Consider the following 13,764-nt stretch of genomic DNA (forward strand, 5'->3'; position numbering starts at 1 on the left):
TATCAAGAAACCAAGGGCAAGTGAGTAGTAAACAGACTAAGGGATTCAAATATGAGATTTAAAAAATGGAAAATGCGTGTTTTGTACAATGAAACCCATCTTGGCCTACCTCAAACTATTTGCAATACAAATCTACATGAGTGTGAAAATTATGGCCTCATTCGGACAAAGTATGTTTTGGGGGAAGTCTGTTTTGGGTAGGGCTTATTATGGAAAACCATGCACCTTCATAGCTACTAGGTGATTTGAGAAGTGGCAATTTGTGGTGAAACTTGATTTATCTATGATTTATCTATGATTTGAGAAGTGGCAATTTGTGGTAAAGACTCAATGAGTAAGTGCCACTCTTTTTCGGAATTTTTTGCACATTAAATAACTCATTTAACTAGTTAATCCCATTTGTTGACTCTCTCGTTGACCAGCCACTTGAGGGTAAAACTGAGTATATTGCACTAGCCAGTATTAGCACTCAAGGGAAAAACTGAGCACACAAAAAATGCTAGTATATGACTCGAGGGTATACCTGAGTATATCTAAATTTCCAGGGTTAGACCCGAGGACGCGTGTTGCGATGCAGAAGTGGAAGACGTGCCATTGTTGACGCGTGTCGCGGTGCAGACGTGCAAATAGTGGACGCGTAGGACGCGGGTCGCATTTAGGACGCGTAAGCCCCTCCCTCCCTCTGCACACAGTCGTCTCATTCTCGCTCACGCACGAAACCACCCCTCTCACGTCCCATCAACCTCTCCAAATCGAAAAAACCCCAACCGCCGTACGCACGCTACCCTGCCGGCGATGGAGAAGAAGAATGCGCCGGCGGTCGTCGCCTCCGAGCCCGTCGCCTCCGCGCCCGTCGCCTCCGCGCCCGTCGCCTCCGAGCCCGTCGCCGCCGAGCCCGTCGCTGGCGAGCCCGTCGCCGCCGAGGGCGGCGCATCCAAGCGCGGCGCCTCCATGAACTGGGCCTCTCTCTCGGCTGATGGACCACTTCACAAGATCGGCGAATGCTTACTGGCGAACGAGGAGTACGCCGACACCTACTCTGCTATGAGGCAAGTCTCGTAGAAATTGGCGCTCGGGTTTGCCCGAGCCCGACGTGCACCTGGATGAATGGATCATGCTAGACCACGCCCTTCCACGCGTCGCTGAGTTCACCTTCCTCCAAGTCGGCACATCACGCTACGTCACCATAGATCTATCGGAAGTTCATACAAGGTTCAAATTCCTCCATATCTACCTTTTTATTTTCAATCTTAAACATCTTAGTGCGGAATGTTATCTTCATCAATATATTTTAGATACTACTTCGTCGGCTTTTGCCGTGGCGTCATCGTGCTTGCCCAGAAGAACCCGCCGCACAAGATACGGCTGCTGAACCCACTCACAAAGAAATCGAACACTATGTTTGAGGCGCGAGATGCCATCTGTTTTTCTGAAATCAGTCGCTGTTATCAAATCCCCGACTATGGTCTTCGTTGCCGCACATTACCCGCCGGAAAATGGTTGGGTCGATGAGAGCACTCCAACTAAGGATATAAATGAAGATTGGGGAGAAGGAAGATTTTCGATCAAGAACCATTGTTTGCGTTGCATTACCCCGTTCAATGGTGAACCGTATGCGATAGGCTGCGGACAATTTTGAGATCGGAAGAATAGTGTGCACCAATATACGAGTTGCAGCAGCGCGCGAGCACTCGTCAAGATAGAGACACTAATTTCATTTCCAGAACTTGGACGTCGAAGTTCTACCTTGTGAAGTCGGATGGTGATCTCGCTGCTTGTGTTGTTGGTCGGCGAGGCTTTGGCGGGCAAACCATTGGTGTACCGTGTGGACACTCAGAGCCGCTCTCTCCATCCGGTCAGTAACATTGGCAGTAATGCCTTCTTCGTGAATTATATCCGGTGTATCTCCGTCAACACCAGAGTGTACCCGACACTTCAACCTGGCAGCATCTACTACACGGATTTGGGTTATATCAGAGAGTACTCTCATGATACAAATGCCTGGGATGAGTGGCCACTACGTGTGGATAGAATAGGACTCTACGGTTTGAGAAATGAACACGAGGCCATACCGTTTGGAGGATGTATTGGCCTCACACTTGCGGACGGAAGGAGTTCAATGAATATTTCCTTGGGGAAATGCACGAATGGAGGAAGGAAGAAATATATGGGGAGGAATGAAGAACAAATTCATTCATCCTGGGGTCCCTATCCTAATCTTCTTGTTGTCCATACATTGCATGCGTCTTGTATATTTTTCAGTTTAGTTTGTCGTTAGCATTAACAACGTTATTGGCTGCTTTTGGCTGCTTGTATGCGGTTTATGTATTATACTTAGTTTTCTGATTATGCTGTTGTGAATTTATCATATACTAGCTTCTAGATTTGCTGCCATATTGGGCAAAAAACGAGGGCCAAAAGGCATAAATAACCCCAGAGATTTGCTGCCATATTGAAGAAAGACAGAAATAGAAGCTTCTCTCGATTTGATACTAATTTAGTGAAAAATACGGAGAGAGAAAGTGGGGAAAAGGTGCTCTTAAAAATGCCAATTTGGGCCGAGAGAGACAAAACCCAGCTCCTGCTCACGTGCAACCAAACGCTTCTCGTCCTGTCCCACGCGGTCCCTTTCTACCAGCCCCACGCGACGCGACCCCACGCGGCCCCACAGACGACGTGGCGCAACACGTCAGCACAGAACGTCCAAATAGACGGATTCCTTCCGTCTGAGCTCCTTCTGCGGGTTTCAGACATAGACTTGGGGAAAACTGAGAAAAAACTAAGGGGCTGGGGAAAACTGAGTACAACTAACGAAGCGGGGGCACGAAAATAGAAATCCCTATTATTTATGTACTTTTTATAAGACTTTTTATCTTTTTTACACTGGACACACAAAAAAAAATGTAGTTTTCCACATGACCCAAGACTTGGTGTGCACACATATAGAATGCCGACTTTGACAATGGAATTAATTTTGCTCAGAATTGTTGGACAACGTAAAATATTTTTTCAATGAGAGAGGCACATGCACCCAAGATTTTTTTAAAAAAAAAAACGAGTTTCCGGGAATCCACATGGTTCACAAGTAGAGCAGAGTTAAGATATTTCCATGTAGGCAATGTGTTGTTTGGATTCTCATTTTTTATGCGCAGTAGACGAAGAGCTTCTAGATGAACAAACTCGTGGTGCGATATGTCACTTTAGTAAGTAGAGTAGTTGTTGTGTATTCCGTAGTGCCATGTTTTCTTTCCAGTGTCTCCTTCCCAGTCGTCATCACGGCATCCGCACAAACACTTCTTTCTTTTTGCGGAATCCGCAAGTGGAAGCAATCACCGCAACACGCCATGCACATATCCTCTAGCTCAACTGTCCACACGCCGCCCACGCGCATAAGTACCACTCCCGTACGCACGCGTTACCCGCTAAGCCCGCGACACGCACACAAGCTATAGCCATGGCCGCCGCCGCGCTCATCGTGCTCCTCCTCGCCGTGGCCACCCCGGCCATGCATCCGCAGACGGCGTCGGCAGCGGGGGCCGACAAGGAGACGCACATCAAGGTGTACTGGCACGACGTGTACAGCGGGCCGAGCCCGACGGCGGTGGTGGTGGCGAAGGCGGCGACCACCAACAGCTCCAAGACGGGCTTCGGCATGGTGGTGGTCATCGACGACCCGCTCACCGACGGGCCCGACCTCAACTCGTCCAAGATCGTGGGGCGCGCGCAGGGCACCTACATCGCCTCCGGCAAGGACTCGCTGGCGCTGCTCATGAACATGAACTTCGTCTTCAGCGCCGGCCAGTACAACGGCAGCGCCGTCGCCATCATGGGCCGCAACTCGGTCATGGACGAGGTCCGCGAGATGGCCGTCGTCGGCGGCACCGGCGTCTTCAGGTGGGCGCGCGGGTATGCGCAGGCCAGGACGCACACCTTCGACCTCAAGACCGGAGACGCCAGCGTCCAGTACAACGTCTACATCAGGCACTAGCTACCCACCACGGCTGTGGTCGAGTTTATTTCACCATGGAATATGTTCTTTGTGTTGCTTTAGTTCTCATCGATACAAACGGCGAGAGGAGAGAATGTTTCATGTAACGCTAACATTTGATTGTTGTACCTTGGAATAATAAATTTAAAAAGAAAAAATTGGCCATTTGACACCGTAAAATTGGCACTTCCTCTATCTCAAAAAACTTGCTATTTCTACTCCATCCGATCCATTTTAATTGACTCGGATATAGCCGAGTCAATTAAAATGAATCGGGGGAGTAGATACTACTATAAGTATATAACTAAAATATAACGATATACTTTTGTATCTTGATAAAATGTACAAGTTTGTTTAGGATGGAAGTAGTATTTCTTCTATCGCACAACTGCAACTCCCGCTAAAGGACACCCTCAAACTTTGTTGAGGATTATTTAGCAAGCTAGAAATTTGGGGCTACAGCATCTCCACCGGTTATAATAGAAGGGCAAGAGCGGCTCCGCCGGTTAGGAGAGAAGAAAATTGGTAGCGAAGTGTGTTCGTCTCCATCATTTTTTTTCTTCTAAAATGGCCACCTAAAATATTTTGTGCTCATCTCTATCTATCGTGGCAAACAACATAGCAAACAGGATAGCTGAAATAACAAGGGAGTGATGTTTTGGCACATGGGAGCGTATGCTCCCTTTATTTTAAAATACATGTTTGACACATTTTAAAATGTCAAAAAATTGAAACAAAAATTTCGCATGTACATCTTCATGTGCTACGCGCTCACAAAGTCGTTTCATGAAAAATCGACATGTCATGTGGCGTGTGTAAAAAAGACAAATTTCGGTGCTGAAACAAAGACTTGTCACAAGATAAATTTTCTCTTTTTCGCTTAGACTATAAAAAATATAATTTTTTCGTGAAACTTGACGAATACACGTATAATATGGAGATGTACCTGTAAATTTTTTTGTCAAAATTTTTTAACACTTGGAAATATGTTTTTATGGTAGAGGGATCATACGCACCCGGGAGCCGAATTGAGTTTCTGAAATAACAAATTTTATACAACAAAGTTTGTGTACCGCATACAACTATTACGCGAACACGGTTTAAACTACTTGTTTGAAACAAAATAATTTAAACGACAACTACCTTATTCAAACTACGACTAACAACTACTTTCCCCTCATCAAGGTGCCAATATGAGAGATTGTAGAGTCCTTCCCCATGAAGGAAGACTGGCTCGTACCTAGGACCGGTGTCTCGAGGGCCCTAGCGCCCACTCCTCATCGGAGAGCTCGTGACAAGCCTCGTCTTATATGGGGAGGCGATGTCCTCACACGATGGGAACCACTTCTCGACCACCAACATGGGAGGGGTTTCGAATGATAAGGACGATGAACTCAACCACCCAATGGGAATTTCACGCCACAAGCTCGACGCCCTGGTGTCCCGTGTGGGAGGAGCTCGACACGAGCTTGCATCGTCCAAGCGAAACCAGCGGGCAGCACGGACGGATCAGGAGACCATGGGTTGGGGAGGCACCACTGTACAGGAAAGACACATGGGTGCGCAGGACGGACCAGCAAGGGAAGCAGGCAAGCTCGGCAGGGGAGGCAATGGTTGAATCACCTGTCGCTAAAGACCTGCGAACCCAGTGATGCTATTCCGGCCATGATTTGGACTCAAAGGCACGAACTGTATAACCTTGGACGTAAGCATTGACATTCGTATACCCATTCTAAGAATCCAGGCAGCTAGTGCCAAATAGAGTCGAGGTAAAAGCGTCAGTTGGTTGGTGTAATGTAATCATGAACATATAGTGACCGTAACATCCAACCAAACTTTGCTTCATTGGTCCCTTCCAAGTATACGCCAGGCACTCATCTTCTTGGTGAACTGCACCCATGCATGATTCTGGTAAGGCAGGTGGAGGAACGGTCCACAAAAGCCTCCTTACGTGCTTCGGTCCAACAGATTCTTTAAGCTTTATACTGATCCTTCTTCTACAAGCAGGAAATATAACAATATTGGAGACCACATCGGAATAGAGGTGACGACGTGATCTTAGCACACTCATGCACCAAACAAAAGCGACAAGCTACAAAGCTCTTCAGTGGGATTTATGACAGAAATAGAAGGGCAACAAAGTGGCAGCACTCTGGTTCTTCCGACGAACTAGTCTTCAGCTATGCAACGTACAAGTATATGTTTGTGGAGCCACACTGAGTGCACATCATGCAGCCGACCTCAATGGTTTGACTTCAGCAGATCTTTCAGCTCATCAGCAATTGCACGGTAGCAGAACACGTATTGTTGCTGAAAAGCACAATAAATGTCAATGCAGAAAATAAATACACATAAGAAACACTAAACTTTCATGCGATAAACAAACATAAATACTACTCTCATTTAGCAGTATTAGATGCAGTGATTCATTGGAACCGTGTATTGGGCTCACTACCCATAACTCCTTATGTATACATGTTACCAGGCTGCTCAGCCAAGGGAATGTATTAACAGTAATTACGTAGCTAAACCAGGCTCCTTAAGTTACCAACTTACGAGAATCAGCGACACTTGAAATGAGTTCCACAAAACATATGTTACACTCCCTACTATAGCAAGTACTGTCTGATCAAGGATGAGGAACGGCAAACGATATACTAATTTATCATGTACTGCATCTTAACCTAACAACTCTATGGGCAAGATCACAATGAAGGCAAATCGGATTACACACCAAACATATTTTTGCCTTGAAAATGTGGATAATCACTTCCACTGTAACAACCGAAACAGGACTTTGTTTTTTCATCAACAAATTTGTAACGTGAGAAAATACTTGTTAGCAAGGCCTGAGTCTAATTTGTTCAAAGTATGCTGGACTTGGGGTAATGTACATTTTAGATGAATATGACAGGAGTAAGAATGAAATGGAGCACACCTCGGTTTGAACCATTCCAACTCGTTGGGACCTAAATCTTCTTACAGTTTCAACAACATCATAAGAGCTTCTGTCTCCAAGGAGAATCCTCTCAATTGAACTATGGACGGTGACATAAGCACCAGTTCTCCCGATTCCTGCACTGCAGAAATAGACCAAAATAGTGTTAACAGAACGCAAAATGTGCAAAGGCTAGCGTAGCATCAAGCTGAAACAAACCTGCAATGTACAACTATAGGATGTTCTTTCGGAATGTCATGCAACCGTTTTCGGATTTGTCTGACAGCATCAGTGTTGGCTGGCACTCCATGATCGGGCCAATCAGGATATTCTATATGGCGTACAGAATGAACTTTGCCTGACTACACCATGGAAGCCAGCAATCAGAAGATCTTTAACTATACAATGATTCTAGATATGCTGGCAGAAAACAAGCAATTTTTATCATCTTAAATGTCAACACAGCATAACTGAATACCATGACAGCACCCTCCTTGAGAAAAACTTAATATAAGCTTGAATGTTTGTCCCCAGGCCCAACCACAAAATCAGCTAAATAAGGTGGTGGCATGGCATAATGATATAAAACGTCAGGCATGTGTTTTTTAGATGTCCTTTTTTAAAATTTTATGGCGGGAACAAAATATAGAGAAAGTTATAAGTGGCATGTCATGTTGACATGATCACTATGCTAACAGTAAATATGAACTGAACATGCTGATGCGCTATATTTTAAAGAATAAGTCTCCAGAACAACCTTAAATAGTAAAAGGCCCCAATAAGTACAAATGTATGGAGGACTAATAAAGTTCCAAAGCATGCTAAATTCGATAATCTAAATTTTTTTAAATACTTGATGGAAGTGAATTTAGTATGACAGTACCATTGACATAAAAGCTATCTATATATCAAAAAATGTACGATGTGATGGTAACCACACCATGGTTTACAGTTGATACTGATTAGAAGCATTTAGCAAATAAATTATTACAGATAAATCTGCCACAGAGATGAGATGTACATCACATTGCAGACATCTACATATCGGTTTCCTAGAATAAAATGAATATAGTTTCGCAGCATTACATGCCTTGTATTTCGCATGGTCTGGGTACGAGATATGATTTATAAAGAACTCAATTATTGTTGAAACAAATCAATTTCAGGTCTATGTAGAAATCATAGCACATTAACAGGAAATGGTTGCCTTGTTTCATTCTCATGCTGACAAGATTAACTTTTATCACACCTTACCAAACTGAGATCTCTGTCGCTACAGGTATTTACTATCCAGTAAGTTCAATCATTTAAATCCTCAGAGAACAACAGAAAGACGAATTCATCGGTAGTAAGATCTCATGGCACATGTCATCAATATTTCATATAACAAAACACAGTGCTCATAGTCAGACAGAGTTTTTTTTAAGGCATGCCAAGTTTCTAAGTAAAATTTGTGCCCTGTCATGAGGACTAAACAAACAGGAGAAACCTATAAAAAAGGAACTGACATCCATGAACAAGAAAATTATTCATCATCAAAACTTCATTACAATGTAGAACATAAAAAAATCCTTAAGAGAAACAATGAAACAAAGCATACATGGATGCCTTGACAAAAAAATACCTCATTGCACCGCACCTCCACATCACGCAACCATAATTGGTGGTTATCTCTTTTGGTCTTCCCAATCTTAACATTATATTTTCCATATGTACCTTCTCGATTTTCCAAGGGAAGATACTTATCACACTGCACTATTTATAATGTTAATATCTGAGGAATTGATGCTTCAAAGTTAATCTATATTACAGAAAAGCCAATTTATCTGCATGTCAGGTTGTCTATGAGTTCTGCATGCATATAGTTGGAAGAAAGACATCATTTCCTATTGTTTTCAAAATGCAATCACTAAGGAAAAGTTAACATGATGGATTCCAAAGTATATTACATTCATCAGGAAAATAATCTAAAATATGCATAAAGAGAACGCTAAGAACTTCCGATATCTCCTTAAGAATTCAGTCAAAAAGGGTGTACTGGTTACTTACAAGCCAACTAGCTTTCCTTTTTATTTGCAAAGCATTATGCGGACATTTTCTAGCGCACTCGTGAGTATTTGAATCCTCCCATACCTGAATGAACATTCTTACAAAAAAAAAATTGTATTATAGGACGGAGGGACTATTAGTTTTCTCTGTATGGACTATACGTTAGCAATATTTGTTTCAGAACACAGTTTTCTAACTTTCACATCTCGTGTGGCTAGTCTGTGCTTAAGTTCTCACATTGTTACTAGTAAGGTTGCTGCTCGGCTTATCATATTGTTCTGCCGCCCTGGTTCATATAACTATATAAGTATGCACGATTACGCATTCAATTGTACCAGCATGAATGGATCTCATTTGAACCTCAGATGAGATCCAACGTAAAGCAGATTGATTGGTAGCAGGCACCTTAATTCTGTCGAAATGTGTGAGCATAACAATCACAGGACATTGATTTTCATAAACCATTTGCCAGAAGTCCCCGAAAGTCTTGACTAGTGGCCCTTGAGTGGAAATAAATGTTGAAACTCTGTTGTCCTCAGTAGCCTGCAAGTTTTAAACCCCGTTTTAAGGTGCTATCAACTATCCAAAACAAAGGTGAGAAAGCCAAAAGAACAGCATACAATAGTACAATACAAATTTGACCTTTATAAAGCTTGCATTGATGTAATCATTGCCTGAAAATTGACTTGTAGTTGACGATTTTAGCTGTACCCTGGTATCGTCAACTGAAGACAAGAAAGGAGAAAAATCTGATGAAATCCATAATGCAACAAGGACAGCTTGCTTGGTTTGCACTATCAATAATTACCATAAATCCATAAGTAAAAATACAGGAGGAAAGTCTCACATGGTAAGACATCAGTATAACGGTTTTTCTCCATATTAGTAGCATGGCGAGCTACGTTAGACGTTTTCATCAGCTCTGGATGCATTGTTCTCATGCCCTGAAAATGTCACCATCAAATATTAAATACAAATACTACGAAGTATTACTTTCACGGTAGCTAAAATAGTTGAATAGCACGAACTGCATGCAAAAAAATTCCAAGATGTAAAGATTTGAGAAGATATCTGCTTGAAACCAGGACAAACAATCATTAGATAGAAATGAACTGGCATGGAAGCAAAACGTTGCTTTAGAATTCTAAATTTGTTCAACCACAATATTCCCCACTGCAGTTTATAAAGCCAAAGAAGAAGCTAAAAATTTATTGGAACAATGGGACATTGGTAGAACAATACAAGTTCTCTAATAAAGCAATATACTTGTATGCAGTGATGAGGTCAAAAATATATATGTAATAGATGAGTGAGAGAGCGATTGAATATTCAAAATGTAGAGATGGTAATGAACTTAGAGGAAATGTAACTTCTACAAATAGCACTCAAGCCTGATAGGAGAAAGCATCTACAGCTACTCAAGTACGCACATCCCCAACCACGCAAATCTTGTATCATAGTGATGTTAACCAAGTAAAAATATGATAGGAGGAACGATCTGTAGCTCCTCAAGTCGATCAGTAACTGAAGCCGCAACACCTCTCGCAAAGGACGCGGAGTGGGAAACCGCATCTCCACTCATTTCAATATTTATGGCATATCAATGCTGTGGCACAAGCTCCATCGCCGTCAACAAAGGATGTATTTCAGAATGTGGTTTATTATGATAATCCAGCTTATCCAACCAGCATTAGCCTATTTTACTGTTTGGATAACCTGGTTTTCCTACTTCCATAGCTCTATTTCTGCAGCAGATTACAGAATAAGTTCAGCAACCTCAAACTGAGTCATAGAAGTGATCTAGGGTCAGTGCATCAATAGGAAACTATTATATGAATCGTGTAAGGAAAAGGCACATCCAGAGCCCAACGTATTTTCATTTGCACATCTATTGGTTCGATTACAATTCGAATATTGGGTTATTTAACTGCAAAATTACACTGACTAGCACGAAAAGGCCATGTAGTTCATGACAAGCACCAAAGTCATGTATAGTTTGCCAAGAAAGTGAGCCATGACTAGAAAAATCAGCACCAAACACATAATACAGGCTCCAGGTGAAAGACTCCAATAATAACCACAGAAGTCAACAGGTATGTACTCGAGGTACACGAACTTGGCGAGTGGATTCAATTATAGTCCATACAGTTGTAGAATGCAATGGAATACCTACGAATTGTCATGCGTTATTCATTTTGGTCCAAACCTAGCCAGCACATGCTAATTGTGACGAGACCTGGTGTGTTACTCTGGCAAATCAGTCACCTCCATGCTAAATTGACATACTTATGGACATATGATGCGTTTATCTGATGCAATAAACATTTCAGAATTATCACAGATGGATCGGTTAACTGCCAAAAAAACACAATCGTACCTGGAGGGTTTGGAACTCGTCGGACAAGACATCCAGCTGTTTGCTCCTCGGCTCGAAATGCGCGAGCGCCTCCTTGCATAGCCTGACCTGCTCTTGCGTCAGCACCGGCGGCGGAGGATCGGCCTCCAAGTCGAACGCAGCCCCGGGGACCGGGCCCGTGGAGCACTGCGCCTCCGCCTGCGGACGGCGGAAGCCGGATCCGGCGAGGCGGGAGACGGCCCTCAGCCTATCGCGGAGGCTGCCGCCGCCGCTGCGGGAGCTCATCGCGTTCCCGGTGTCCGCGAAAGTGGGCTCACGGCGGCGCTTGGAGAAGGACGCGATCGCGGAGACGGGGACTGGTCGGGCTCGTCGCCGTGAAGTGGAGGAAAAGACAATCTGATGGTGGTTTGCGCTGAACTGTGTCCTCGAAATTTAAGGGGCTCTCTGATTTGAGGTTTCTTAATGAAAAATTGAAGAATAGGAATCCTTGGAATTTTTCACTGTTAAATTATACGGAGTATGATTCTTATGATTGAATGAATAATGTAAGATTTTTTCCAGGTGATTTTTTTTGCACTAGATTTCGTTGTTCTTTTTACAAGGCAAACAAACAAATCAAAATCATGTACTATTCAAACGGCACAACATTAATTCTACATTTTTTTTCCTATTCATGTGCTTAGGAATCAGCAAATCAAATACCTATGGAAAGTTTCTCCATTAAAATACCTATGGAAAGTTTCTCCATTGAAATATATTTTGTGGGGAACAAAATCAAGTAAAAGAACTTTTTCCAAGATATTTTATAAACATATTGTTGTGGGCGGTGCCTTGGCGCAAATGCGCATGGTGCGGGGCAATGCCCTGGGTCTCCAGGTGCTTCCCGACTAGGTAGTCTAGGCTGGTCTGCTTTACCGGCTGACGTGGCGTTGGACGATAAGTGGCTGCCTTTAATGTGCTGGCCACTGGTGGCCGGTGGTGTGCTCTCTCGTGGTTGCGAAGCTCGGTCATCATCCTCAACGGTGTGTCGTTCAGGTTGGCTAGTGATGTGGCTTCGTAGATGGTGACCATGGTGGTGACTTGTTCCCTACGAAGGGGGCGTCGGGGCCGAGTGTTGAATCTCATCTATCTTGCCATCAGTTTTAGAGGCGATGCTCCCTCTGTACTAGTGTGCCCCTTGGCTCCGCAGTTGATAGCCATGGGTGCGGTCTCCCTCTAGCGAGACGAGCCGTGGCAGTGGTGGTGGTGGTTTCTCCATGCTGGTTTCTAGGCTCCTGCGTCGGAGCTCTATGGCGTGGCTGGCGCGGGTGGTCTTCGCTCGTGCTCTCAGCTTACCCACCCTTCGGGTATATCGGACCCAGGTGGGGTTGAGGTTGCTCTCGGTGGTGCTATGACATTCGACTACAGCGGCGACCCCGGCGTGCTCTGAGGTGTGTCTCTGCTCCGTGATGCCCTTCGACTCCAGCTGGTAGGCACACAGGGGTCGTGGCATCCTCTCGGTCGTGCGTGACCCTTCGGCTTCGGCCACGTCCCCGACGCAGGTGGTGTCGGTGCGCCGTGTGGTATCGGATGCGCGTTGCCTTTCGATTACGTCGACGGTGCAATGCAGTGGTTGGGTCTCGGCTGACCATAGTCATTCGATTACTCTGGTGATGTCTCAAGCTGACTCTTCCTTGTGATCGGTGTGCTTGTGCCACCATGGGTTTTCTCATCGGTCAACTGTCTCCGAGGTTTCTCGGACTGACCTCATTGTCTTTCTTGCTTCTTTGTGTTGTCGAGTGTATTATTTTCCTTTTGTTTTTTTCTCTTGTACCCATGTAAAATTATGTTTCATTTCAACCTATCTTGTATAGAGGCTGAAAAGGCAACTTTGAATAAAATATATTGAGGTGGGACCACCCTGAAAATTCAAAAAAAAAGGAGAGCGACTAAGGAGTATATCAGCTCGTCTTTTCGTTGCAAAAGATTTGTCTGAGCAAATTGGTATTGGTACAGCAACGGAGCAACCACTCTTTCTAGAAGACCGACCGCCTCCGATATTTTTTTTCTGGGTCTGATGTCAGTTCACTTGGCTGCCAGTGCTAACATGACACAACCGTCCGATGTTGCAATGGCAGCTGGTGTATGTGTGCAGGTAAAGCTGACGTGTCACCTCATAGAGAAAGTCTTCATGCGTATGCATAAAATGCATGGAGGCGAGCTCCTTCCCAGGCGCGACCGCGCAGGCTTTGGCAGGTCCATGCGGGCTAGTAATTTGGCGCCATGCTATGCTAATCAAAATAAATAATTAGCTAGACGAATTAATTAGGAATACTTTTGAGTGCTCTTCGTTGAATTTTGCCCTCCTGCAGAGGTCACTATTAAATACCTCTCCAGACAAACATGTGACGCGTCATGGGGAGTCATCTTCCCACGCATCATATGTCACACTTT

General features: G+C 44.1%; 2 protein-coding genes across 2 annotated transcripts in view; one reads left to right on the forward strand and one right to left on the reverse strand.

Moving 5' to 3' along the window:
- The first annotated feature begins 3,426 nt into the window (after window positions 1–3,426).
- Window positions 3,427–4,162, forward strand: LOC124656183 (dirigent protein 22-like). Its single transcript, XM_047194975.1, has one exon. The coding sequence runs from the start codon at window positions 3,455–3,457 to the stop codon at window positions 3,986–3,988; it is 534 nt and encodes a 177-aa protein (XP_047050931.1). The 5' UTR covers window positions 3,427–3,454; the 3' UTR covers window positions 3,989–4,162.
- A 1,587-nt stretch (window positions 4,163–5,749) lies between these two features.
- Window positions 5,750–13,764, reverse strand: part of LOC124655896 (protein-tyrosine-phosphatase PTP1-like) — a 13,288-nt gene continuing 5,273 nt past the window's right edge. The window contains exons 3-10 of the mRNA XM_047194724.1: window positions 11,353–11,748; window positions 9,823–9,919; window positions 9,618–9,700; window positions 9,381–9,518; window positions 8,551–8,676; window positions 7,146–7,288; window positions 6,927–7,068; window positions 5,750–6,298 (exon numbers count right to left, since the gene is read on the reverse strand). Of these exons, the coding sequence (XP_047050680.1) occupies window positions 6,230–6,298; window positions 6,927–7,068; window positions 7,146–7,288; window positions 8,551–8,676; window positions 9,381–9,518; window positions 9,618–9,700; window positions 9,823–9,919; window positions 11,353–11,748 (1,194 nt within the window). The 3' untranslated portion in view covers window positions 5,750–6,229. The remainder of the gene's footprint in view (window positions 6,299–6,926; window positions 7,069–7,145; window positions 7,289–8,550; window positions 8,677–9,380; window positions 9,519–9,617; window positions 9,701–9,822; window positions 9,920–11,352; window positions 11,749–13,764) is intronic.

This window comes from Lolium rigidum, chromosome 5 (genome assembly GCF_022539505.1).
Source record: "Lolium rigidum isolate FL_2022 chromosome 5, APGP_CSIRO_Lrig_0.1, whole genome shotgun sequence".
Taxonomy (NCBI): domain Eukaryota; kingdom Viridiplantae; phylum Streptophyta; class Magnoliopsida; order Poales; family Poaceae; genus Lolium; species Lolium rigidum.